This window comes from Notechis scutatus, chromosome Z, assembly GCF_049901735.1.
Source record: "Notechis scutatus isolate UNSWTSFEM ecotype Mainland chromosome Z, rNotScu1.2, whole genome shotgun sequence".
NCBI lineage: Eukaryota > Metazoa > Chordata > Lepidosauria > Squamata > Elapidae > Notechis > Notechis scutatus.
The window spans coordinates 128,981,410-129,003,608 of NC_142025.1; the positions used below are offsets into that span (position 1 = coordinate 128,981,410).

The 22,199-nt window shown below is 37.0% G+C and overlaps 1 protein-coding gene across 1 annotated transcript; it reads right to left on the minus strand.

Annotated features, from left to right (window-relative positions):
• Positions 1-645: 645 nt before the first annotated feature.
• On the minus strand, positions 646-11,254 carry LOC113426452 (vomeronasal type-2 receptor 26-like). Its single transcript, XM_087947260.1, has 6 exons — positions 11,220-11,254; positions 8,941-9,232; positions 7,782-8,648; positions 5,064-5,291; positions 3,883-4,009; positions 646-1,541 (listed from the first exon to the last, which is right to left on the minus strand). Exons 1-6 carry the CDS (start codon positions 11,252-11,254, stop codon positions 646-648), a joined length of 2,445 nt encoding a protein of 814 aa, XP_087803386.1.
• Between the last annotated feature and the right edge of the window lie 10,945 nt (positions 11,255-22,199).

The window sequence follows — 22,199 nt, forward strand, 5'->3', positions numbered from 1 at the left end:
CCATTTTGTTTTTACCAATTTAACTTAAATTGATTGAATTTAATCTACATGGATTGTATTAGTATGTATGCTACCCAATGTCATGACATGAGGTGAGGGTGGGTGGTATAAATAAATAAATAAATTCACATTAAATCATGGTCTTAAAAAAGGTGAATTACATCTGGGAAAGTGAGAAGAAATTCTGCAACACCACTTTCTTCCAACTTCTCAGTTCCCACAACAGCACATCATCTGTGACCTAGGGGAGGATTACAATTCATTATTTCTCAGCTTTTTATCCAGAACCTTGCCTCCTAACCAGATTTGGGTTAGAGATATTAATGTGAATTTTCTTCCACATTTAAAAATTGAATATGGAAGTTATTAGAAGGGCTTTTCTTTTTTTGCAGAGGCAGGGATGTTGTGAAACCTATAGGTTGAATTGACTTTCACACAGAATTGTCTTAGGCACTCTATTCTGAACAAGGCCAGAAAAATTAACATTTGAAAGAATAGATGTGGAAGAGGAGGAGATTGTCACCTTGCATGTCACCTTGATTTGCTCGTGTAGGGAAAAATGCAAAACCACAAAATTGCAAAAAACCTATATGCTGATAGTAACCAATCTGGCTTCTTTCAAGGAGTCTAATATAAAAATAAGCTTCATTTCTTTATTAGTTGCTCCTTCTTGTTCAGGTCAGATCTTAGAATAATGATGTAGCATTTGGGGGAAAAGATGCAGACCAGTAATCCAGCTGCTGAAGCCAAAATGGAAAAGATCTCCACAGCCACCATGTATTTTCCTTTGGTGCTTAGGTAGGTTGGAACAAATGATACCCAAACACTACAAAAGACCAACATGCTGAAGGTGATGAATTTGGCTTCATTGAAGCTGTCAGGTAAATTTCTAGCTAGGAAGGCAACTGTGAAGCTGACAGCAGTCAAGAACCCCATAAAGCCAAAGACGGTATAAAACATAGGGGCTGAACCTTCATTACATTGCAGGACAATTTCTTCTGTCATTGAATGCATGTCAGAATCTGGGAACGGGGGGAAAGTTGCCAACCATGCTAGACAAATAGTAAATTGTATCACTGAGCAAGGTAGGACAATTGAAGCAGCCAATCTTTTCCCTACCCATTTCCGCATTTTGGAACCAGGCTTGGTGGCCATTAAAGCAAGAACAACAATGGCTGTTTTTCCCAATATACAAGAAAGAGCTACAGAAAAGATTAGGCCAAAAGCAATTTGTCTCAAAAGACATTTCACTTGGTCAGGTTGTCCAATGAAGAGTAAAGTGCAAAGAAAGGAGAGAAGGAGAGCAATGAGAAGGGTATAAGTAAGGTTCCTATTGTTGGCTTTGACAATGGGAGTGTCTTGGTATTTAATGAAGATCCCCAATACTAAGACTGAGCTGAAAGACAAGAAGACTGCTGTGGCCAGCAAAGAAATGCCCAAAGGCTCTTGATAAGTCAAATAAGTTATGTTTTTCTGAAGACAACTATCCTGGTCTTTGTTTGGGTATTGATCTTCTGGACATGAGAAACAATCATCTAAGTCTGGAGAAAACAAACAAACAAGGAAACCATTAATGGAAACAGTATTTTTTTCCAGCATCAATCATCAATAAAACAATAGATCCACTAAGGTTCTGTGACTTACATAGGGAATCTGATTACTTTTTCTTAAAATAATTCATAGTATAATTTACAGTATGTTTCCTGAGAATGCTAGGTACATTTGAACTTGGTTGTTTGATATGAAGATAAAGTATATTTAATTCAAAAGAAACAATGTATACCTAAGAAGGAAACCAGGACAAAACACATGCTCTGAAACCTCTAGCTCCAACAACTGTCTAAAACAAGGGTATCAAAGTCATGGTACCACATTGCCACTACATGACATTTCATGACTTTTTTCTGTTTGCAGAACTGGGGTGGGCATGGCCTACACATGATGCATCTGGCCCATGGGCTACTAGCTTGACACCCTTGGTCTAAAAGAAAGAAATGAACAGCTTTCTGCAAGGAATATAAAACCTTCCATCCCTCACCATCCAGTCAAAGCTGAAGAAGCTTGTTGTATGACAAGTGAAATGTCTTCAAAGAAAAACTCCAAAGTCCATTTGCCTCTTGAAAAAGCAGCCATGACCTGGATGACTGAGAATCTCTATAGCCAAGCTCTGAAACATCTAACAGCCAGATAAGCATGGATTAAAGCAAGACAAACTATCTGGCAGAAAACTATGCCTGTCAACCTGCAAAATGACTTCAGTTGAAACTATTCTTTCTCATGCTTACTCCTGCTTTGTTTCTTGGTTGACATTCATGGGGGGGAGGGATGGGGGAGCTTAGGAATGTGGTGCCTCATCTGCTAGTCATAACATCACCCAGCATGTGAATGAAGGTCACATTAATAGACACCTGTCGGAGCCGAGTGGGAACCTGTGGCTGAATTGATTGGCCCATGTGATCTGGAAGATACAGGGGGGTGGGGAATTTCTATTATTTTAACTAACCCTAAATGAGGAAACCATTTAGAGCTAGCTTCTACTTTCTAAATGCTGATATGATGTATTTAATAAAGGGCTTCTTGAACCTGTGCAAACTGTCAAGAGTCTTGACTGCTTTGAGTTCATTATTTGGAATGATTACAACACTCTAATCATGGAACTACTTAAGAGAAAATAATATTCCCATCAAAATGGCATCACAATTTACTGCATAAAGACAGGAAGAAAACCCAACAGTGACTTGTGCTGTGAAACATTTGCTAACCAAAAAACCAAGCTCAAAGAACATGAAGAACTCAACAATACAAACCTAATATTCCCATATTCTACTCTGTTGTGCCATAGTTGGGCAGATACATATCTGCAGTCTGAACCCTGATTTTTATAGCATTCTCTAGCCTTATTGAAGTGCCAAGTGGATTGCTGGATGTCCTCTGCATGGGACTTCCATTGAATACCATTTGAAAACAGAAACTTTTCCCCAATGCAGCAACACATGCAGTTTTGGTGCCCCACAATTCACCTGAGTTGCACTACTGCAACAAGTGATTTGTTGCAGTAGTACAACAAACAATTGAAAGAAACAGATACTCGCTTACAGTATCTGTTTCTTTCAATAAGTCAGCTAGATGAACATATTGTAAGTCTCATGCATTAAATGTTGTCAACTGATGGGAGTTAGAAGTGTACTTTCTCAGTAAATGCCCAGGCTTTTCCAATATTCTCTCCTCTGAATTTTCAGGTAGTCCTATCTTTTTATCCCTGTACTAGGCTGGAAAGACTTGTCTCCTGATCGAAATGTTGGTCTAGGATGGGACAAGAATGAGACAATTAGATCATTCATGTAGGGCTGGTGGGAGGGTATTTTTATAAATTTTTAAACTTATTGTGGTGATCCATCTGCTGTAGGTATAATCACCTAGGTTGATGACATGAGATAGGCAGCCATATAAGATCAATAAGCAATAAACATTGTGAGGAAATAGGAAGTAAAATCCAGTGAAAAGATCACATCTGCAGTAAATGCAATCACCATTACCAGTTACCTTTACTTCCAAAAAAAGAAGGTACAAAGGAAGTATTTCAGATAGTCTACCCAGAAGAAACTTTAATTTAAAAAATAATAGAGTATATTCAAAGAAATATTAAAAAGGGACAATTCAAATCTGGAAAATCTGCTGAACCTTCTAGTTAGAGTAAACTGATTAGTCTTATCATCAAATATCCTGTGGAGGTATGAACATTCAGTTCAAATATTTCATTGTCAAATAGTTAAATGTGATGTGAAGCTCAAGATTTTCAGTCATGATAATTTTTGTTCATAATTGAGCCCCCAATTATATTTATTAATATAATAAAAATATTCAATATATTCCTTTGCTTACCCATGTGGTTTGCTATCTTCCCTTCTGGACAATTTATACAGTCATAGCAGCAAGATAATTTCCCTTCCACTTTTATCTTGCTATGACCAAGAGAACATTTCTTGTTACAAATGGAAAGAGGTAATGTCTGTTCATAAATAAAATCAGAATTCTTTCACATGAAAAATTTATGCTTTAGCGTTGTTCTTTTCATTGCTTAGACATACCCAAATTGTTCATATTGCATCTAGATCTTGCTATTCCATTCCCAGGTTGGTTTCTGGCTTAAATTCCCCACTCCCTCAACTGGTCCTTATTTCATACCTATCATACTAATCAACCCAAGAATACTACTCTAAAGATTTGTTCTGAGAAAATCAGAACTGTGTGAAAATGTTTAACTTGGGAGCTCTTCAAATATGCTTTCCTTGAGGTTCCACATTTTGAGGAGGTCTCCTACATCTGTAATAGCTGTTTCAAAACTTGCTTGATTTTTCCATCATTTAATGAGACTTTTGTGATTTTAAATAGCAAAAATCTGATTTTCAAAATTCAGCATTTTCTGTCTGCCTGCTTATAGTAGAATGATGTCATTTTGGGAGGCTTTTGTATTTGTTTGAAACTTGGAACAGATTGAATACAAATGTAATTTGATCTTTTCTTTAAGGATTGACAGATAATACAGATCATTTACTCTCTCACAAACTTCCAAAAGATCTTTTTTTCTGGGGTACTTCCATTAAAGTTTTTTTTGTCCACAGACTCAAAAATTGAGAGGTGGATATGATTGTCTGAAAATATTAAACTAAATAGGGATATGATGCTTTTCTAAATCAAGTGTAGAACTCTGTCATACAAATGTAGAAAGAAAGATTTTTATGTCACATGATTAATTTATGGGGGTTTTTTTGGAAAATGAATTTTAGGTGATGTATAATCATATTTCCAATAGTAATATACTTCAAAGAGATAGACAGACTGAATTTCTGAAATTATTTTTGAATAATATATTTCAATACTTTAAATTTTGCTATATATCAAATACATTTGAAATATATTTTGAAAGTAAAGTTTCTTTAGGCTATTTCAAGAATGTGAGGCTGCTTAAATTTTAAGCCAATTGTTCTTATTGTATTTACATCATTTATTGATATGGGGCAGTGACTTAAATGATTTCCTAAAAAGTACAAAATGAGACACACCTGGTTAAATGTGAAGGGCCAAGTAATATCCTTCACAGAAATGGTGAGAAACTTACCTAGGGGAGCCATGGGATCAATTTTTCCAACCTGGACTCTCTGAAAGGACTTGTTTGGGAATGTGACCCAATTTAGAATATCAAATCCAGTTACTAATTCCCCATTGGGGCCAAATGAAATCTCTTCCCCCGCACTGTTGTTAAAGGAGACTTTCTGCAAAAAATGGTGAAGCTAAATGAAGAAAAAAGAAGGAAACCAGAAAGTTAACAGGACTTCTTAAAAGATATGAGAAAAAAAAAAAACAGTTTCTTCATTTCAATCTGGACTATGCTTAATGAAAAGTAACCTGTTAATTTTTTTTGCTTCAGTCTACACTATTTAAAACTGAATGGGAATATATTTCTTTTTTAACTTGAAATTTTTTCAGAGGAAAATACCATCACAAAATCCAAAAGCACACTTTGCTCTGTTCAATTGAGCAATCCAAAAATTGTGATTTTACATTGCTTCCATTAAATGCAGAGAATATTAAGTTATCCACAGAATCCTCAGGGAAAAAATATAAGTAAAGATGGCCTTTCCTTCCAACTTTAAAAAAAAACCTAAAAGGATAACTTAAAACAAATTTACATGGAAAATCCATTTGAATTAACACTAGAGATAGTCCTTGACTTAAAACAGTTCACTTTTTGATCATTTAAAGTTACAAGGGAACTGAAAATAGTGACTTATGACCATTTTTAACATTTATGACCATTGCAGCATCCCCATGGTCATGTGATTTACATTTGGATGCTTGACAGATGGTTCATACTTATGACAGTTGCAGTGTGCTGTGGTCATGTTGTCATTAAGGTTTTCAGGTCTGGTTTAGTAAAATAAAAGACAGAGTTGAGGTGTCTGTGATGATAAGCCAATGTGTTTATTCAGCATTGTGGAAGGAACCCAGATCTATGCAAGGAAGATAGTAATAGATTTCTTTAACTTTCATTTTATTATATAATATGCAGCTGGCATCCTACAATAAGATATAGAAAATATAGAAAGCATGAAAATAGTCAAGCATGGTTCTGTGGTTTCAGTCACATGCCTAATCCACAGGCTAATGGTTTCCTGTGAAACTTTCCATGGCTTCAAAGGCTTGCTGAGGCCTAGTCTTAAGTTCTGTCATCTCACCATATGTCTCACTTGGGCATTCATCAGAATCATCTGATTCCTGACCAACAATATGGCCCTTTTTTGCAAACATCTGAAAAGCAATGTCAATGGGGCAGCCAGATTCATTTAACCATGTTACTAATTTAACAACTGCAGTGATTCACTTAACAAATGTGGCAAGAAAAGTCATAAAATGGGATAAAATTCATTTAACAAATTTGTCACTTAGCAGTCTATTCTGGGTCAAGGACTGCCTGAATTAAATTTCAGCATGAGTTGTTCATATCTATTTTCCTTTTGCCTTATGTTGATAGTTTAATGAAGAGGGAATAGAGTTTGGAATCATCTTCAGGAATTCTTAACACTCTCATAGAGACCTAGAAAACTATAATTTTATTTATTTATTTATTTCATCAAGCAAGAATTTGATAATATATATGTATAAACATGATTATGTATACATGAAATAGATATGAATAAAAGGGAACTTTAAGACAGAGACGGTAGGCACATTGGTGTGCTTATTATGCATGCCCCTTACAGACCTCTTAAGAATGTGGTGAGGTCAACAGTAGACAATCTGAGGTTAAAGTGTTTGGGGTTTGGGGAAAAAACCACAGAGTCAGGTAGAGCATTCCAGGCATTGACTACTCTGTTGCTGAAGTCGTATTTCCTGCAATTGAGTTTGTGTGGTTTACCCTGAGTTTGTATCTATTGTATGCTCGTGTATTGTTGAGGTTGAAGCTGAAGTAGTCATTGATGGGTAGGACATTGCAATGGATAATTTTATGTACTATGCTTAGGTCAGACTGAAGGTGGTGTAGTTCTAAGTTATCTAAACCCAAAATTTGAAGACTCGTGGCATAGGGTATTGGGTTGCAAGTAGAAGAGTGGAGGACTCTTCTCATGAAATATTTCTTGACTCTCTTAATTGTATTAATGTCCAATATGCAGTGTGGATTCCAGACAGATGAGCTGTATTCAAGAATTGGTCTAGCAAATGTTTTGTAACAGATAGGTAACAGATCAGTCCGGAAAGCCCTACACTGGATCCTGCTATTTGGTTTATATTTCTCTAGGAAATAACAATACATGGGCCATCTAGGATTGCCTAGAAAAGCTATTATTTATGAGTTTTAGTCTTTCCAACATTAACACAGTAACCTGGATTACTGAACAACATATGCACAGTGATTGAAGCACTAGCTTTCCTCTTCTCTCATTAAAAAAAAGGTGGGGGAATTAATAGGACTCTTTAAGCGTATGCACAAATCACACTTTGTTTCTTTTAATTTGGCTTTGCTTAATGAAAGATTATATGTTAAATTTCACATCAGTCTCCACTATTTAAAACTGGAAGAGACTTAATGTTCTGTATCATATTCATTTTTCACCCTACTGCATAACTATAGTATTTCAAATGAAAATATTTCAGATGAGAATTCCATGAAAATATTAACACATGAAGAAAAGCAGTAGATCACTTTGCTTTGATTAATTGATTAATTCAGTGTTGCTTATATACCTGATGACTTTCCTGAATTTTGTATTAGCCAATATTACCTGCCATGGTGACTGAAGCAACATCTTCAATCTCCTTTCATCAATTACTTGACCATCTTTGAATTTGGGGGTTTGGCAGAATATGGCCCTCAGAGCATGTGCCACAGCATAGACTGCATTGTAGATGCTGTAACTATGTCCACTCACAGTAGTCTCAAAGACAGAATTAGGAAGAGTCTCCAGCTTCTCTTCTCCAGTGCAGATCCTTTCAGCATTCCTATCTGTCATCTCACTGGGGAATGAGCAGTCAAATGCATCTTTCCAAAAATCCCTTATAAATCCATCTTCTCTTTCAAAGTTTGGACTTCTATTCAACATAAATTTTTGGAAACCTATTAATGATTTTGAATGAATTGCAAAGGAAAGAGCACCATGGAGAAAATCAATGGGCAAGTGTCTTTGCATTAGAATAGAGGTAAAATCCATCTGAGCTGCCATGATCCAAACTTTGGCTTTTCTTTTCATTGGAATATCATCAGCATCTAAAATGTAGATCATTATTCTCAAAATCACAATGGTTGTAATTTCAGCATTTAAGATCACTGCAACGACTGTACTTCCCATAATCACTTTATATAATTTATCCGCCTGCTCCATCATTTCAGCAACTAAATTACCATACATCATTTGTGGGATACACTCTATGAAGTCAAAGCAGATTCCCCTCTCTGAAAAAATGGAAAGACTCTTTTGAATGAACCTCTCTCTATCTTCCTCATACAGAGAAATCAACCCAACCCAGGTCCACCGGAAATGCAACAATAAGTGTAGTATTCCTTTAAACTGGTGGATCTCATCTGGGAACATCCATTTGACAAAATATGCTGCTGTTTCCCTATTCATCAGTGGGGCTGATCCATATGTGATCTAAATGGGGGGAAAAGAATACAGGCAAAAAAAGAGATTGTTCCAAAGAGAAGTGTGTGATGTGTATATTTGTTAATTGTTACCCTTGCTTTTGGTACAAATGGCATACAAGTCTTTCTTATGAGTTCAACAACTAGGCATAAGGAAGTTTCACAGTATGTTTAAGAACAGTTGTGGTGGTGATTTTCATTGTAGATCATTAACTGGTTGTCTTGAGATTCTGCCATGAGGACTCGGCATCTGAAAGTAATAAATAATTGAACTTCCCCTCCTGTTCCAATTTTGATCTCACCTGTGGAAACTTGTAGTTACACAGAACAGTTGCCATATTGACACAGGTCTTAGTACGGGGTCCTCCAATGACAGCTACTGTGTTGGTCTGGTCATTACATTTGTAGTTGGGGATAAATTTATCTTTTGTAGATAGAAATTCCATTGCTAAAAGGTAAATTGTAATATCATCAAAATAGTCAGTAGTGATGTAGAAACCAAGGGTAATATTGGGTAAAATCCCAGAATGTTCATTGATCTCTTTTATAGCAAATGCCAGAGCCAAATTGTGTTGGTAATTATGAGTGAGGAACCTTCAGTGAAAGTTATAAACTGTGTCAATATATTTTTGCTTCATAATTAAACATTGGCATTTAAAATTATTACATATATTTATAAATACAGAAAATGTGCTTCTTATTGTTTATTCTAGACATCTGGGGTGTGGCCTAAGGCAAATAATAGTCCTAAATTCTATGAACTGAAAAGAACTGATATGGGAAATGGATAAGTAAACATTATTCTGTAGCTCACTTCCTTCTCTATTTAAGTCTCTTTTTCTGGAAAACATCATGGTGAGATGTATCTTCCAGGATTAATATGGTTGTTTGCAATAACATTCCTATCTGGAATGAATGAAGGGAGAATAGATACGATTTCAATTGTATGCTTATAACATTCTTACAAGTAATTTGACATTTGGACTTTGTAATCTGTAAAAATAATAATCCAGTTCCATTGCCTATCACAGTTTCTTCACTCCATAGTGATGGGCAAGGGAAGAAAATTCAGAAAGTACCAGGATATATATAGACTATTTTTAGAACAGCCCTACAATTTAGATTAATCACGATTTTCTCCTAATGAAACAAAGGACTGTGAATGTTATTTATGGGAAATGACCTTTGTAATAGTAATATTAAAAGCAACAATACTTCCTTCAGTTGAAACTTCAGAATTTGAGGAGCTTAAATCTCTCTTAGCTTTAGAATTAAGACATGGCTAAAGATCATGTGGTATGGTAACTATTTTACAGAAGGAAGGAAGGAAGGAAGGAAGGAAGGAAGGAAGGAAGGAAGGAAGGAAGGAAGGAAGGAAGGGGGAGGGAGGAAATGAACATTATAGTGGTGATGTGTATGACTCTGTGAATGACAATACTTACAGATACTGATCAAGGACATCATGTGAAGGAACACTTTGAAAAGTGATCTCATTTGAAACAAATAACATCTGATATATGATGGCAGCAATGATTAAATCTCCTGATTGATAATACTTATGAACAATTGGAAGAGGACCTCTGAGGTTACAAGTGAAAGAAATGCACATTGTCTCAGAAAAGAAGAATAAAACCAGTGTTCTGAATAGAAGCAACTCAATATATAAAATAATCATTGTACAAATCAAAGTGTAACTTCAGTGTTACCATTCCACTAGTGAGCTGAGACATAATCAATCAGCCTCTCATGAATATTTTATAAAGTGTAGTATCACATATTAAATATACCTTTTCTCTACTTTTAATTCTGTATTTCTGAGCTGGTATTAATGCAATGCAATGTTTTTAACCTAAGTTCATACTTTTCTCATGTTTATTAGGATTCCCTTGATATCTGGAGAAAAGAATAACAAGTTTTAATTTGATAATTACCTGGGAAATAACAGCTTATTTGTGGAACTACCTTCCTTGCATTTTTGTAAAATGTCAAAAGGAAACATATTGATTTTATCTTAGCTCTACTACTATGAATTTTTGAAACTTAGATGTAGGGCACAAAATGAGGAAGAAACTTGGGACATTTTGATGAGTTTTCATGTTGGGGCTGGGCAGATATATATGTGAGGTCCTTAGTGCTCTCTGAGCTTGGCTGTTTTCTTGCAAACATTTCATGACCCAAATTAGGTAGCATCAGGAATGCAGCATGGTTGATGTTACCTAATTTGGGTAATGAAATATCTGCAAGAAAGCAGCCAAGCTCAGAAAGCACCATGGATCCCTTGTTTCAACCCTGAGCTACAAATATTCTCCTTTATAGATGCTTATGTATACTCAAATCCTAGATTTTGTTCATTTAAGCATAATTTAAAAAGAAGGTAAATTCATTTACTGTCAGTTTCTACTAAATGCAGTATCTATTAAAAATGAAGATATAACATGATCCTTGAGGTCAAGAATGGTCTGAAAGAGGGAGATAATGCTGAACCCATGGTATGAATCAATTAATTAAGATGTAGTTATTTATATACTTTTCTTATTTATCAATTTTTATTGTAATAGATACCACTGGTTACTGTTCTGACCTAGGCTTCCCAACAGCATGAAGCTGGGTCCTCATCCCGATAAACTCCTTTTATTTGATTTACAATGAATTGCCTCTCCAACAAAGTCCCAGCCAATAGCCTGTCAGGATTCCAGCAGTTACCCCCATTTAAATAATGGGTCTCGAGCCAAACTTCAAAAACTTTAAAAGGATTTATTGATAGTTAACATGCCGGCACTGCCTGGGTGTAGCCAACTCTGAGACACATAATTCATTGTCATCCTTGACCCTGGTTTCCCACCACCACCCCCTGGGTGTATCATAATTCATATTCTCCAATGGGACACATCCATAGCCAAGAGTCATAAATCATGTTCTCCAGTTAGAATTTTGCATGGCAGAAACTTCAGTCATCTAGTTACTATCTTTGAAAACATTTATGGAATGCAGATTCAGTTTTGCAAGCTGCTGCACTGCTCCCCCTCCCTTTCTTGTTGGCAACTATAAAAAGACTGGATAAATATTTTATGATTCTTTTATGATAGCTCCCAATTAGAAACCTTTATCAGGCTGGGAGGGCTTTTCTTTTTGGGGGGAGGCAGGGATATTGTGAAACTCAGGCTGCAAGACAAAGATTAGTGTGCGTTATCTGATGAAAAATTGATTTTCACACAACATTGTCTTAGGCACTCTATTCTGATCAAGGCCATAAAAAAACCATTTGAAAGAATAGATGAGGAGCAGCTGTCTAGATTCTGCAAAAACCTTGGAGGAGATTGTCACCTTGATTTGCTAGTACAGAAAAGAATGCCAAACTGCCAAAAACTAGTATGTTGATAGTAACCAATTTGGCTTCTTTTGAGGGATCTAATATAAAAATAAGCTTTATTTCTTTATTAGTTGCTCCTTGTTCAGGTCAGGTCTCAGAATAATGATGTAGCATTTGGGGGGAAATATGCAGACCAGTAATCCACCTGCTGAAGCCAAGATAGAAAAGATCTCCACAGCAATCATGTATTTCCCCTTGGTGCTCAAATAGGTGGGAACAAATGATACCCAGACACTGCAAAAGACCAACATGCTGAAGGTGATGAATTTGGCTTCATTGAAGCTGTCAGGTAAATTCCTAGCTAAGAAGGCTACTGTGAAGCTCACAGCTGTCAAGAACCCCATAAAGCCAAGGACAGTATAAAACATAGTAGTTGAACTTTCATTACATTGCAGGACAATTTCTTCAGCCATGAAGTGCATCTGGGAATGGGGGGAAAGTTGTCAACCAATCTATACAGATAGCAAATTGTACCATGGAGCAAGGTAGGACAATTGAAACAGCCAACCTTTGCCCCACCCATTTCCTCATTTTGGAACCAGGCTTGGTGGCTATGAAAGCAAGAACAACAATTGCTGTTTTTCCCAATATACAAGAAAGAGCTACAGAAAAAATGATACCAAAGGCAGTTTGTTGCAAGAGACATTTCACTTGGTCAGGTTGCCCAATGAAGAGAAAAGCGCAAAGGAAGGAGAGCAATGAGAAGGCTATAAGTGAGGTTTCTGTTATTGGCTTTAACAATTGGAGTGTCTTGGTGTGTAATGAAGATCCCCAGTACTAAAACTGAGCTGAAAGACAAGAAGACTGCTAAGACCAGCAAAGAACTTCCCAAAGGCTCTTGATAAGTCAAGTAAGGGAGAGAGAGGGAGGAAAACCCGAGGAGCGCCGGCCGGGAGGATCGTTGAGCGAGAGCGCTCCAACTGTGGCTTTTCCCTCGACTTCGAGAGTTTTCCCCTCGACTGCTGAGTGAGAATCTGACTTTTCCCAGGAGCGACCCAGCCCAGAGAGCGATCATCTTTGGAGTCGGTGAGAGCCCAGAGAGCGATCATCTTTGGAGTCGGTGAGATTCATCCCATCCTTGCAGGGCGGTGAGCACTGGGAGCTGTGAGACTGTCTCAGAAGTTTGCAGCTAGGGTGTGAAGCAGACTACCTCCTCCCTGCCGCCCCCATTTCCCTCTTCCCTCTTTTCTCCTCGCCAAATTGCTAATCCGGACTCCAGGAGTGATAGAAGCAGAGGTATATTAAAGCCAGGAGTGAATGCTCAATACAAACCTGAGTCTACACAGTAAAAATATAAACTGTTTGAATTTACCAGTGCAAGACGTGCCTCTTTCTCTTAAAAGCAACAAACTTTGAAAGTGTATTCAGTTAACTAGGAGGGGCCCAGAAATCTCATTCATCAAGGGAAAACAAAAACAAATAGTTTCCTGTGAGCTGTTCAATCTTTCCTTCACTCGGATAAAAACCCTTGGAACATTGTGTTACAACTTCCTGTTTACAGAGTAATAGCGATCTGCTATTCAAAGAGCGATAAATTCCTCTCATTCAGTTGCCAGTAAAACAATTAACCCGTTCCTTGCAGACTCTTAATACTACCTCATTACCTCAAAACTTACAACTTTTCTACCTCATCACCTATATCAACGATTAGATAATCAATTTCTATAAAATATTTTATTAATGGTTTAATTGATTTATTGTTTTAATTGATTAATGTGATTAGAGTGTTTAGTGCAAATAGTGTGATTACTGACTAGTTTAAAAGATCAAAATTCATGTAATTTAATTGAATAGCAAAATCATTGATTTAGTGAATTTAAATGAACAGTGTGATTAATGATTAATGTAATTAATTGATTAGTGATTAGAGTAATTAATTGATCAGGCTGATCGTTGCTCAGGAATATTATCTGACTTGAGAGATTACTGCAATTGATTGTTTGATGTAATATTGGCTATATAGATTACCCAAAATTGTTCCTTTAATTAATTCAATCAATGTACTATTTTAACAATCCTACCATGCCAAAAAGAAAATCCTATGCCAAACCACAACCTAAAGAAAAGATAATCCCCATCAATGAACCACAAGACTCCTGCACATGCCTTAAATGCTACAAAAATCTAAAGGATAATGAAAACTACATCAAATGTTCTCTGTGTAAAAAATACGCTCAGCATGACTGCTTGGGATTACCTGAGCAAATGATTCAATACCTAGAATCATCCAATGAGTTTCCATATTTCTGCAAATCATGCAGACCCAAACTGGATCTGTCTGAAAGAGTTGATACCATCGAAACCATTGAAACATCCCCTACCATCGAAACCATTGAAACATCCCTCAACACCATAGTAGCATCCCTAGACGCCGTAAAAGAAAGAATATCCAACCTTGAAAAAAAAAGACACAATGCAAAAACCTGAACATCCAATAGCTACAAACCACATCTCTACCCAACAACCACAATCCAATCCAAAACCCAATCCACAAATAAACACAACCCAGACAAATATTGATATCCCAATCCTCATCAGAGAAGCCGTTGAGCGTGAACGGAAACGTCCAACGCCATCTTATTTGGTCTAGAAGACATCAATGTCAATGATGACATCACAACTGTCGAAACATCATCAGAGATTATCAAGCATCAACCATCTCCGCTGATGAAATACTTGACATTTCCGCGCTCGACCGAGAGCTCAAAAATAGAGACGGCTCTGTGGTTGCACGCTTGTGCAGGGTCATTTGCAAAAATGAATCAAGCAAACGTAAATTCATTTATACTATAAACTCACTCGCCAAAACCAACACCAACCATAAGAACCTCCGTTGCCGCCTGACCTAACCATACAGCAACGTGCCCGCTCCCGTGTACTCCGCATCGAACTCAAAAACCGTCTAGACAATGGAGAGAAGGACCTGTACATTGACTACCATGCTGACTGTATCAAAAGTAAGCCACGCAACCCAATACTCAACTTTTACCCTCAACCACAACCCTACCTCAACCCATCCACCACCACCCAAAACTAGGCACGCACGCCCCCAATTACCTCAATTCCAACTACTGCCGGCCTTAAATGCAAACTACTCAATGCCAGAAGCCTCGTGAATAAAATACTTGAATTTCTCATCCTCCTATATATGGCTAACTTCGACATTATATTTGTCTGTGAAACCTGGCTCAATGCATCTCTCCCCGACTCCATTACCACAGTAAGAGACTATCATGTTTACCGATCAGATCGTGAAAATCGTCGAGGAGGTGGTGTTGCTATATTCTATAAAAAATCCTTACATCTAAAAAATATCCAAGTTACCCAGGAGCTTGCCCTTCCTGAAACCATCATCTGTGAACTATCCTTAAATATCACAATTCGATTCTTACTATGTTACAGAGCACCTGATTATGACATCGAACATGTAAACAAGCTAAATACATTACTAACATGGGCTGCATCCTGCCCATACCCTTTTATCCTTCTTGGTGATTTCAATCTGCCTCATATTGACTGGACCCTAAATGATTGTACAACTGAAATCATACATGCAATCTTCTACAATGCTGTAACAAATCTGGGACTGGAACAACTAGTAACCAACAATACTAGACTAAACAACTGCCTCGATCTCATCTTCTGCAATAGTTTGAATTTAATTTACGGAATACAAACTAAAGAACCCTTTTCCAGTAGCGACCACAATATGATTGACTTTTGTCTCAACATACGTCCACACAAAAATCACCACAATGATGTAATCCCCAATTGTAACTTCAAAAAAGGCAACTATGATCTTATAGACAACGATCTCTGATCCCTTGATTGGCAATCTCTATTCACTGGATGCAATACCGTTGAAGACCATTACAACATATTTTTACTTGAAGTCAAAAGAGTCATCAAACTATATGTTCCAACAACAACTCCCCAAACAAAACAAAAAAGTAGATTACCCATATCAATAAGGAAACTTCAATCCAAAAAGAGATCACTCTGGCGGAAAAACAAATCTGGTCATGTTGCCAATTTCAAAAACCGATACAAAAATTTATGCCACCAGATAAAGACTGAATGCACCAATTATCACATTAAACAAGAGGAAAACCTTCTAAGTACCAATTCCACCCGTGCTTTTTACAATTTTGTAAACAACAAACTAAAAGACTCAAGGTCCATCCCTCCCTTGATAGGACCTGATGGTAAAGACTGCAACGACGACACCATTAAAGCCAACATCATTAACACATTCTTCGGCTCAGTATTTGTAAACAGCAATGGATCATGCCCAGTATTTCCTAGCCGTACCACAGATAACAACAATGATCTAATACATATCGATTTCACAGAAGACAATGTTAAAAAATCACTACGCAATCTAAAACCATCTCTATCTATTGGACCGGATGGAATATGTGCCTACTTCTTAAGAAAGCTATCCACTGCCATAGCCAAACCTCTAAGCATAATCTTTGAAAAATCTTTCAGGACCAGCTCCTTGCCTAACCTATGGTCACAAGCCACAGTCATCCCCATCTTCAAAAAGGGAGACCCAAGCCTAGTTGAAAATTACAGGCCAATCTCCTTATGCTGCGTCACCTGTAAAGTCATGGAATCAATTATTAACCAATCCATCATCCTCCACTTAGAGACAAACAACCTACTCTCCAATAAACAATTTGGTTTCAGAAAAAAACTATCCTGTAATCTGCAACTCTTACACTGCAAAAACATATGGACGACACAACTCGACCAAGGCAAAGCAATAGACGCAATCTACATAGACTTCTGTAAAGCCTTTGATTCAGTGGTACACGACAAACTACTTCTAAAAATAAAATCCTATGGTATCTCTGGACCACTGAATAAATGGATAGAAGCATTCCTGTCAAACAGACAACAAATGGTCAAAATCGGGAGCGTCCTATCAAATCCAGTACCTGTCAATAGTGGTGTCCCCCAGGGCAGTGTTCTAGGACCAACTCTCTTCATACTGTGATCATATTAAGAGCAATTGCATTCTCTTCGCTGATGATGTAAAGCTGTTCAATACCACAGACAATACTGCTACCCTACAAAAAGATATTGACTATGTATCTGAATGGTCAAACAAATGGCAACTTCAAATCTCAACAAATAAATGCTCTGTCCTACATATTGGCAAAAAAAATCAGAAAATAAAATACAAGCTGAATAGCCAAGATCTTGTTGATGACCCAAGCTCTGTAAAGGACCTTGGAATACTCACCTCTAATGATCTAAGTGCTAGAGCCCACTGCAACTACATAGCCAAAAGGCATTAAGAGTTGTTAACCTAATCCTCACGTAGCTTTTTCTCTGGTAATATCACACTACTAACCAGAGCATACAAAACATTTGCTAGACCAATACTCGAATACAGTTCATCAGTCTGGAACCCTCATTACGTATCTGATATTAACACAATTGAGAAAGTCCAGAAATATTTCACAAGAAGAGTTCTCCACTCTTCTACTCGTTGTAGAATACCTTATGCCACCAGACTTGAAATTCTAGAACTAGAAAACCTTGAATTACGCCGTCTTCGGTCTGACTTAAGCATGGTATATAAAATCATACATTGCAATGTCCTACCTGTCAATGAATACTTCAGCTTCAACCATAACAACACAAGAGCACACAATAGATACAAACTCAAAGTAAACCGCACCAAACTTGATTGCAGGAAATACGACTTCAGCAATAGAGTGGTCAATGTCTGGAATACTCTACCCGACTCTGTAGTCTCTTCCCCAAACCCCAAAAACTTTAACCTTAGACTGTCTACTATTGACCTCACCCCTTTCCTAAGAGGTCTGTAGGGGCGTGCATAAGCGCACCAACATGCCTACCATCCCTGTCCTATTGTTTCTCTTATTCTTTTATTTTTCTTATATGTACCCATTTCATGTATTCACAACTATGTATACACTTATACTTATTATCTTGTAAACAATTGGAAAATCAAATAAATAAATAAATAAAAATAAATAAGTTATAGTTTTTTGGAGACAACTATCCTGATCTTTGTTTGAATTTGGGGGTTTGGCAGCATATGGCCCTCAGAGCATGTGCCACAGCATAGACTGCATTATAGATGCTGTAGCTATGTCCACTCACAATAGTTTCAAAAACAGAATTAGGAGTCTCTTCTCTTCTCCAGTACACATCCTTTCAGCCTTCCTATCTATCATCTCACTAGGGAATGAGCAGTCAAATGCATCTTTCCAAAAAATCCCTTATAAACCCATCTTCTTTTTCAAAGTTTGGGTTTCTCTTCCACATAAATTTTTTGAAACCTGGTAAGTCCTTTGAATGAATTGCAAAGGAAAGAGCACCATGGAGAAAATCAATGAGCAAGTGTCTTTGCATTAGAATAGAGGTAAAATCCATCTGAGCTGTTATGATCCAAACTTTGGCCTTTCTCTCCTTTGGAATATCATCAGCATCTAAAACATAGATAATTATTCTCAAAGGCACAATGGTTGTAATTTCAGCATTCAAGATCCCTGCAATGACTGTACTTCCCATGATCACTTTATATAATTTATCTGCCTCCTCCATCATTTCAGCAGCTAAATTGCCATACATCATTTGTGGGATACATTCTATAAAGTCAAAACAGATGCCTCTCTCTGAGTATATGGAAATACTTTTTTGAATGAAGCGCTCTCTATCTTCCTTATACAGAGAAATCAATCCAACCCAGGTCCATCCAAAATGTAACAATAAATGTAGTATTCCTTTAAGCTGGTGGACCTCATCTGGAAACATCCATTTGACAAAATGTGCTGTTGTTTCCTTATTCATCAGTGAAGCTGATCCATATGTGATCTAAATGAGGAAAAAAGAATACAGTCAAAAAAGAAATGTTCCAAAGAGAAGTGTATGATGTGTATGTTTTTTAATTGTCACTCTTGATGTCTTTTTTGGAGACAGTCTCCAAGTCTTGGCACAAGCCAACAGTTTCCTTTTGTAGAAAGAGCATAAAAAGCCTTTCTTAACAGTTTAACAGATTAGCATCAGGAAGTTTCACAGTGTGTTTATGAACAGCTGTGGCAATTTCCATTGCATTGCATTCCATTCCATCATGAACTGGTTGTCTTATGGTTTTAGGAGACCTATCATGAGGACTCAATATCTGAGAGTAACAAATAACTGTTGAATTTCCACCCCTGTTCCAGTTTTGATCTCACCTGAGGAAACTTGTAGTTACACAGAGCAGTTGCCATGTTGACACAGGTCTTAGAACGGGGTCCTCCAATGACAGCTACTGTATTGTTCTCATCATTACATTTGTAGTTGGGGATAAATTTATCTTTTGTAGACAGAAATTCCATTGCTAAATGTTAAGATGTAATGTCATCAAATAGTCGGGTCTGATGTGGAAACCCAGGGTAACATTAGGTAAAATCCCAGAATTTTCATTGATCTCTTTTATAGCAAATGCCAGAGCCAAATTGTGTTGGTAATTATGAGTAAGGAACCTTCAGTGAGGGTTATAAACTATGTAAATATGTTTACTTCAGAATTATACAGTTGGTATTTTTAATTTTTATATATATTTATAAATAAAGAAAATGTGGACCTTATTTTTTACTCTGGGCATCTGGCATATGATCTCTAGAAACTATAGCTCTAGGTTGTATGGATTTGACAGCACTGATATGAGAAAGGAATAGACTAATATTGAAGTGAGAAAGAGTTTTTTCTCTTTTTTAAGACTCTTCATCTGAAAAACTGACAAATTCATTGTGAGATATATATTCCAATATTAACTAGGATAGAATAATGTTTCTATTTAAAGTGAACTGAGGGAGGGATATACACAGTTCTACTCTTATGACATTCTTACAAGCAGGGATGGGATCCGACCAGTATAACTACCGGTTCTGTTGCTCTGTGTCACATGCACATGTGTGAGTTGGGTGAGTCACACGAGTCACACATGTGCAATTTACAACCTGCTGAGCTGCTCGGACAACTGAGCAGTGCTCCGTGCAAGTGCACAGCGGTTGGAATAGCCTTTTTTTCCTGTTTTTTCAACCGCAGCTGTGTTGCGCAAAGCAGCTGCAGTTGAAAAAGCAGGAAATAAAGATCAGGTAAGAGCCCAGGCAGGCAGGTGGGCCAAAACAGCAGCAGACATAGAATTGGTTCTATGTCTGCTGCTCTTCAGAGCTACTGGTTCTACAGAGGGGGACAGAACCTGTAGAATCCCACCCCTGCTTACAAGTAATTTGTCCTTTGGGCTTGTATTCTGTAAAATATAATAATCTAGTTCCATTGCTCACCACAATTTTCTTCATTCCATGGTGACATGCAAGGGAAGAAAATTTAGAAAGAGTGTTACAGCTTTGATTAGTCATAATTTTCTGCCAATGAAACAAAGGACCGTGGATTCTTTTAATGGGAAATAACACTTGCAAAATTAAAAGCAACAATGCTTTTAATGCTCTTTTGAGACTTTAGAAATTGGGGAGTTTAAGTCCGTAGAGGAGGTGGTATTGCTATCTTCTATAAAAAGTCCTTACATCTAAAATACATCCAAGTTACCCAAGAGCTTGCTCTTCCTGAGACCATTATCTGTGAACTGACCTTAAATATCACATTTTGGTTTTTACTATGTTACAGAGCCCCTGATTATGACATTGAACATATAAACAAGCTAAATACACTACTAACATGGGCAGCATCCTGCCCACACACTTTTATCTTTCTTGGAAACTTCAATCTACCTCGTATTAACTGGACCCTAAATGAATGTACAACTGAATCCATACATGCAATCTTCTACAATGCTGTAACAAATCTGGGACTGGAACAACTAGTAACCAACAATACTAGGCTTAACAACTGCCTCGATCCCATCTTCTACAATAATTTGAATTCAATTTATGGAATACAAATTAAAGAAACCTTTTCCAACAGTGACCACAACATGATTGATTTGTGTCTCAACATACATCCACACAATGACAAAATCCCCAATTATAACTTCAAAAAAGGAAACTATGATCTTATAATCAACTATATCTCTTCCCTTGATTGGCAATTTCTATTCACTGGGTATAATACTGTTGAAGACCATTACAACATATTCTTACTAGAAATCAAAAGAGCTATCAAATTATATGTACCAATAACAACTCCCCAAACCAGGAAAAACAGATTACCCATAACAATAAGGAAGCTTCAATCCAAAAAGAGATCACTTTGGTGAAAAAACAAATCTGGTCACGTTGCCAACTTCAAAAGCTGATACAAAAATCTATGCCACCAGATAAAAACTAATTATCACATTAAACAAGAGGAAAACCTTCTACACACAAATTCCACCCATGCTTTCTACAATTTTGTAAACAACAAACTAAAAGACTCAAGGTCCATCCCACCCCTGAAAGGACCTAATGGCAAAGACAGCAATGACGACACCATCAAAGCAAACCTCTTTAACACATTCTTTGGCTCAGTATTTGTAAACAGCAATGAATCATGCCCAGTACTTCCTAGTCAAACCACAGACAACTACAATGATCAAATACATATCGATTTTACAGAAGACAATGTTGAAAAAGCACTTCGCAATCTAAAACCATCTCTATCTATTGGACCGGATGGAATATGTGCCTACTTCTTTAAAAAGCTGCCCACTGCCATAGCCAAACCTCTAAGCATAATCTTTGAAAAATCTTTCAGGACCAGCTCCTTGCCAAAACTATGGTTACAGGCCACAGTCATCCCCATTTTCAAAAAGGGAGACCCCAGCCTAATTGAAAATTACAGACCAATCTCCTTATGCTGTGTCACCTGTAAAGTCGTGGAATCAATTATTAACCAATCCATTATCTTCCACTTAGAGACAAACAACCTACTCTCTAATAAACAATTTGGTTTCAGAAAAAAACTATCCTGTAATCTGCAACTCTTACACTGCAAAAACATATGGACTACACAACTCGATCAGGGCAAAGCAATAGAAGCAATCTAAATAGACTTCTGTAAAGCCTTTGATTCAGTGGTACATGACAAACTACTGCTAAAAGTAAAATCTTATGGTATCTCTGGACACCTACATACCTGGATAGAAGCATTCCTGTCAAACAGACAACAAATGGTCAAAATTGGGAGCGTCCTATCAAATTCTGTACCTGTCAACAGTGGTGTTCCCCA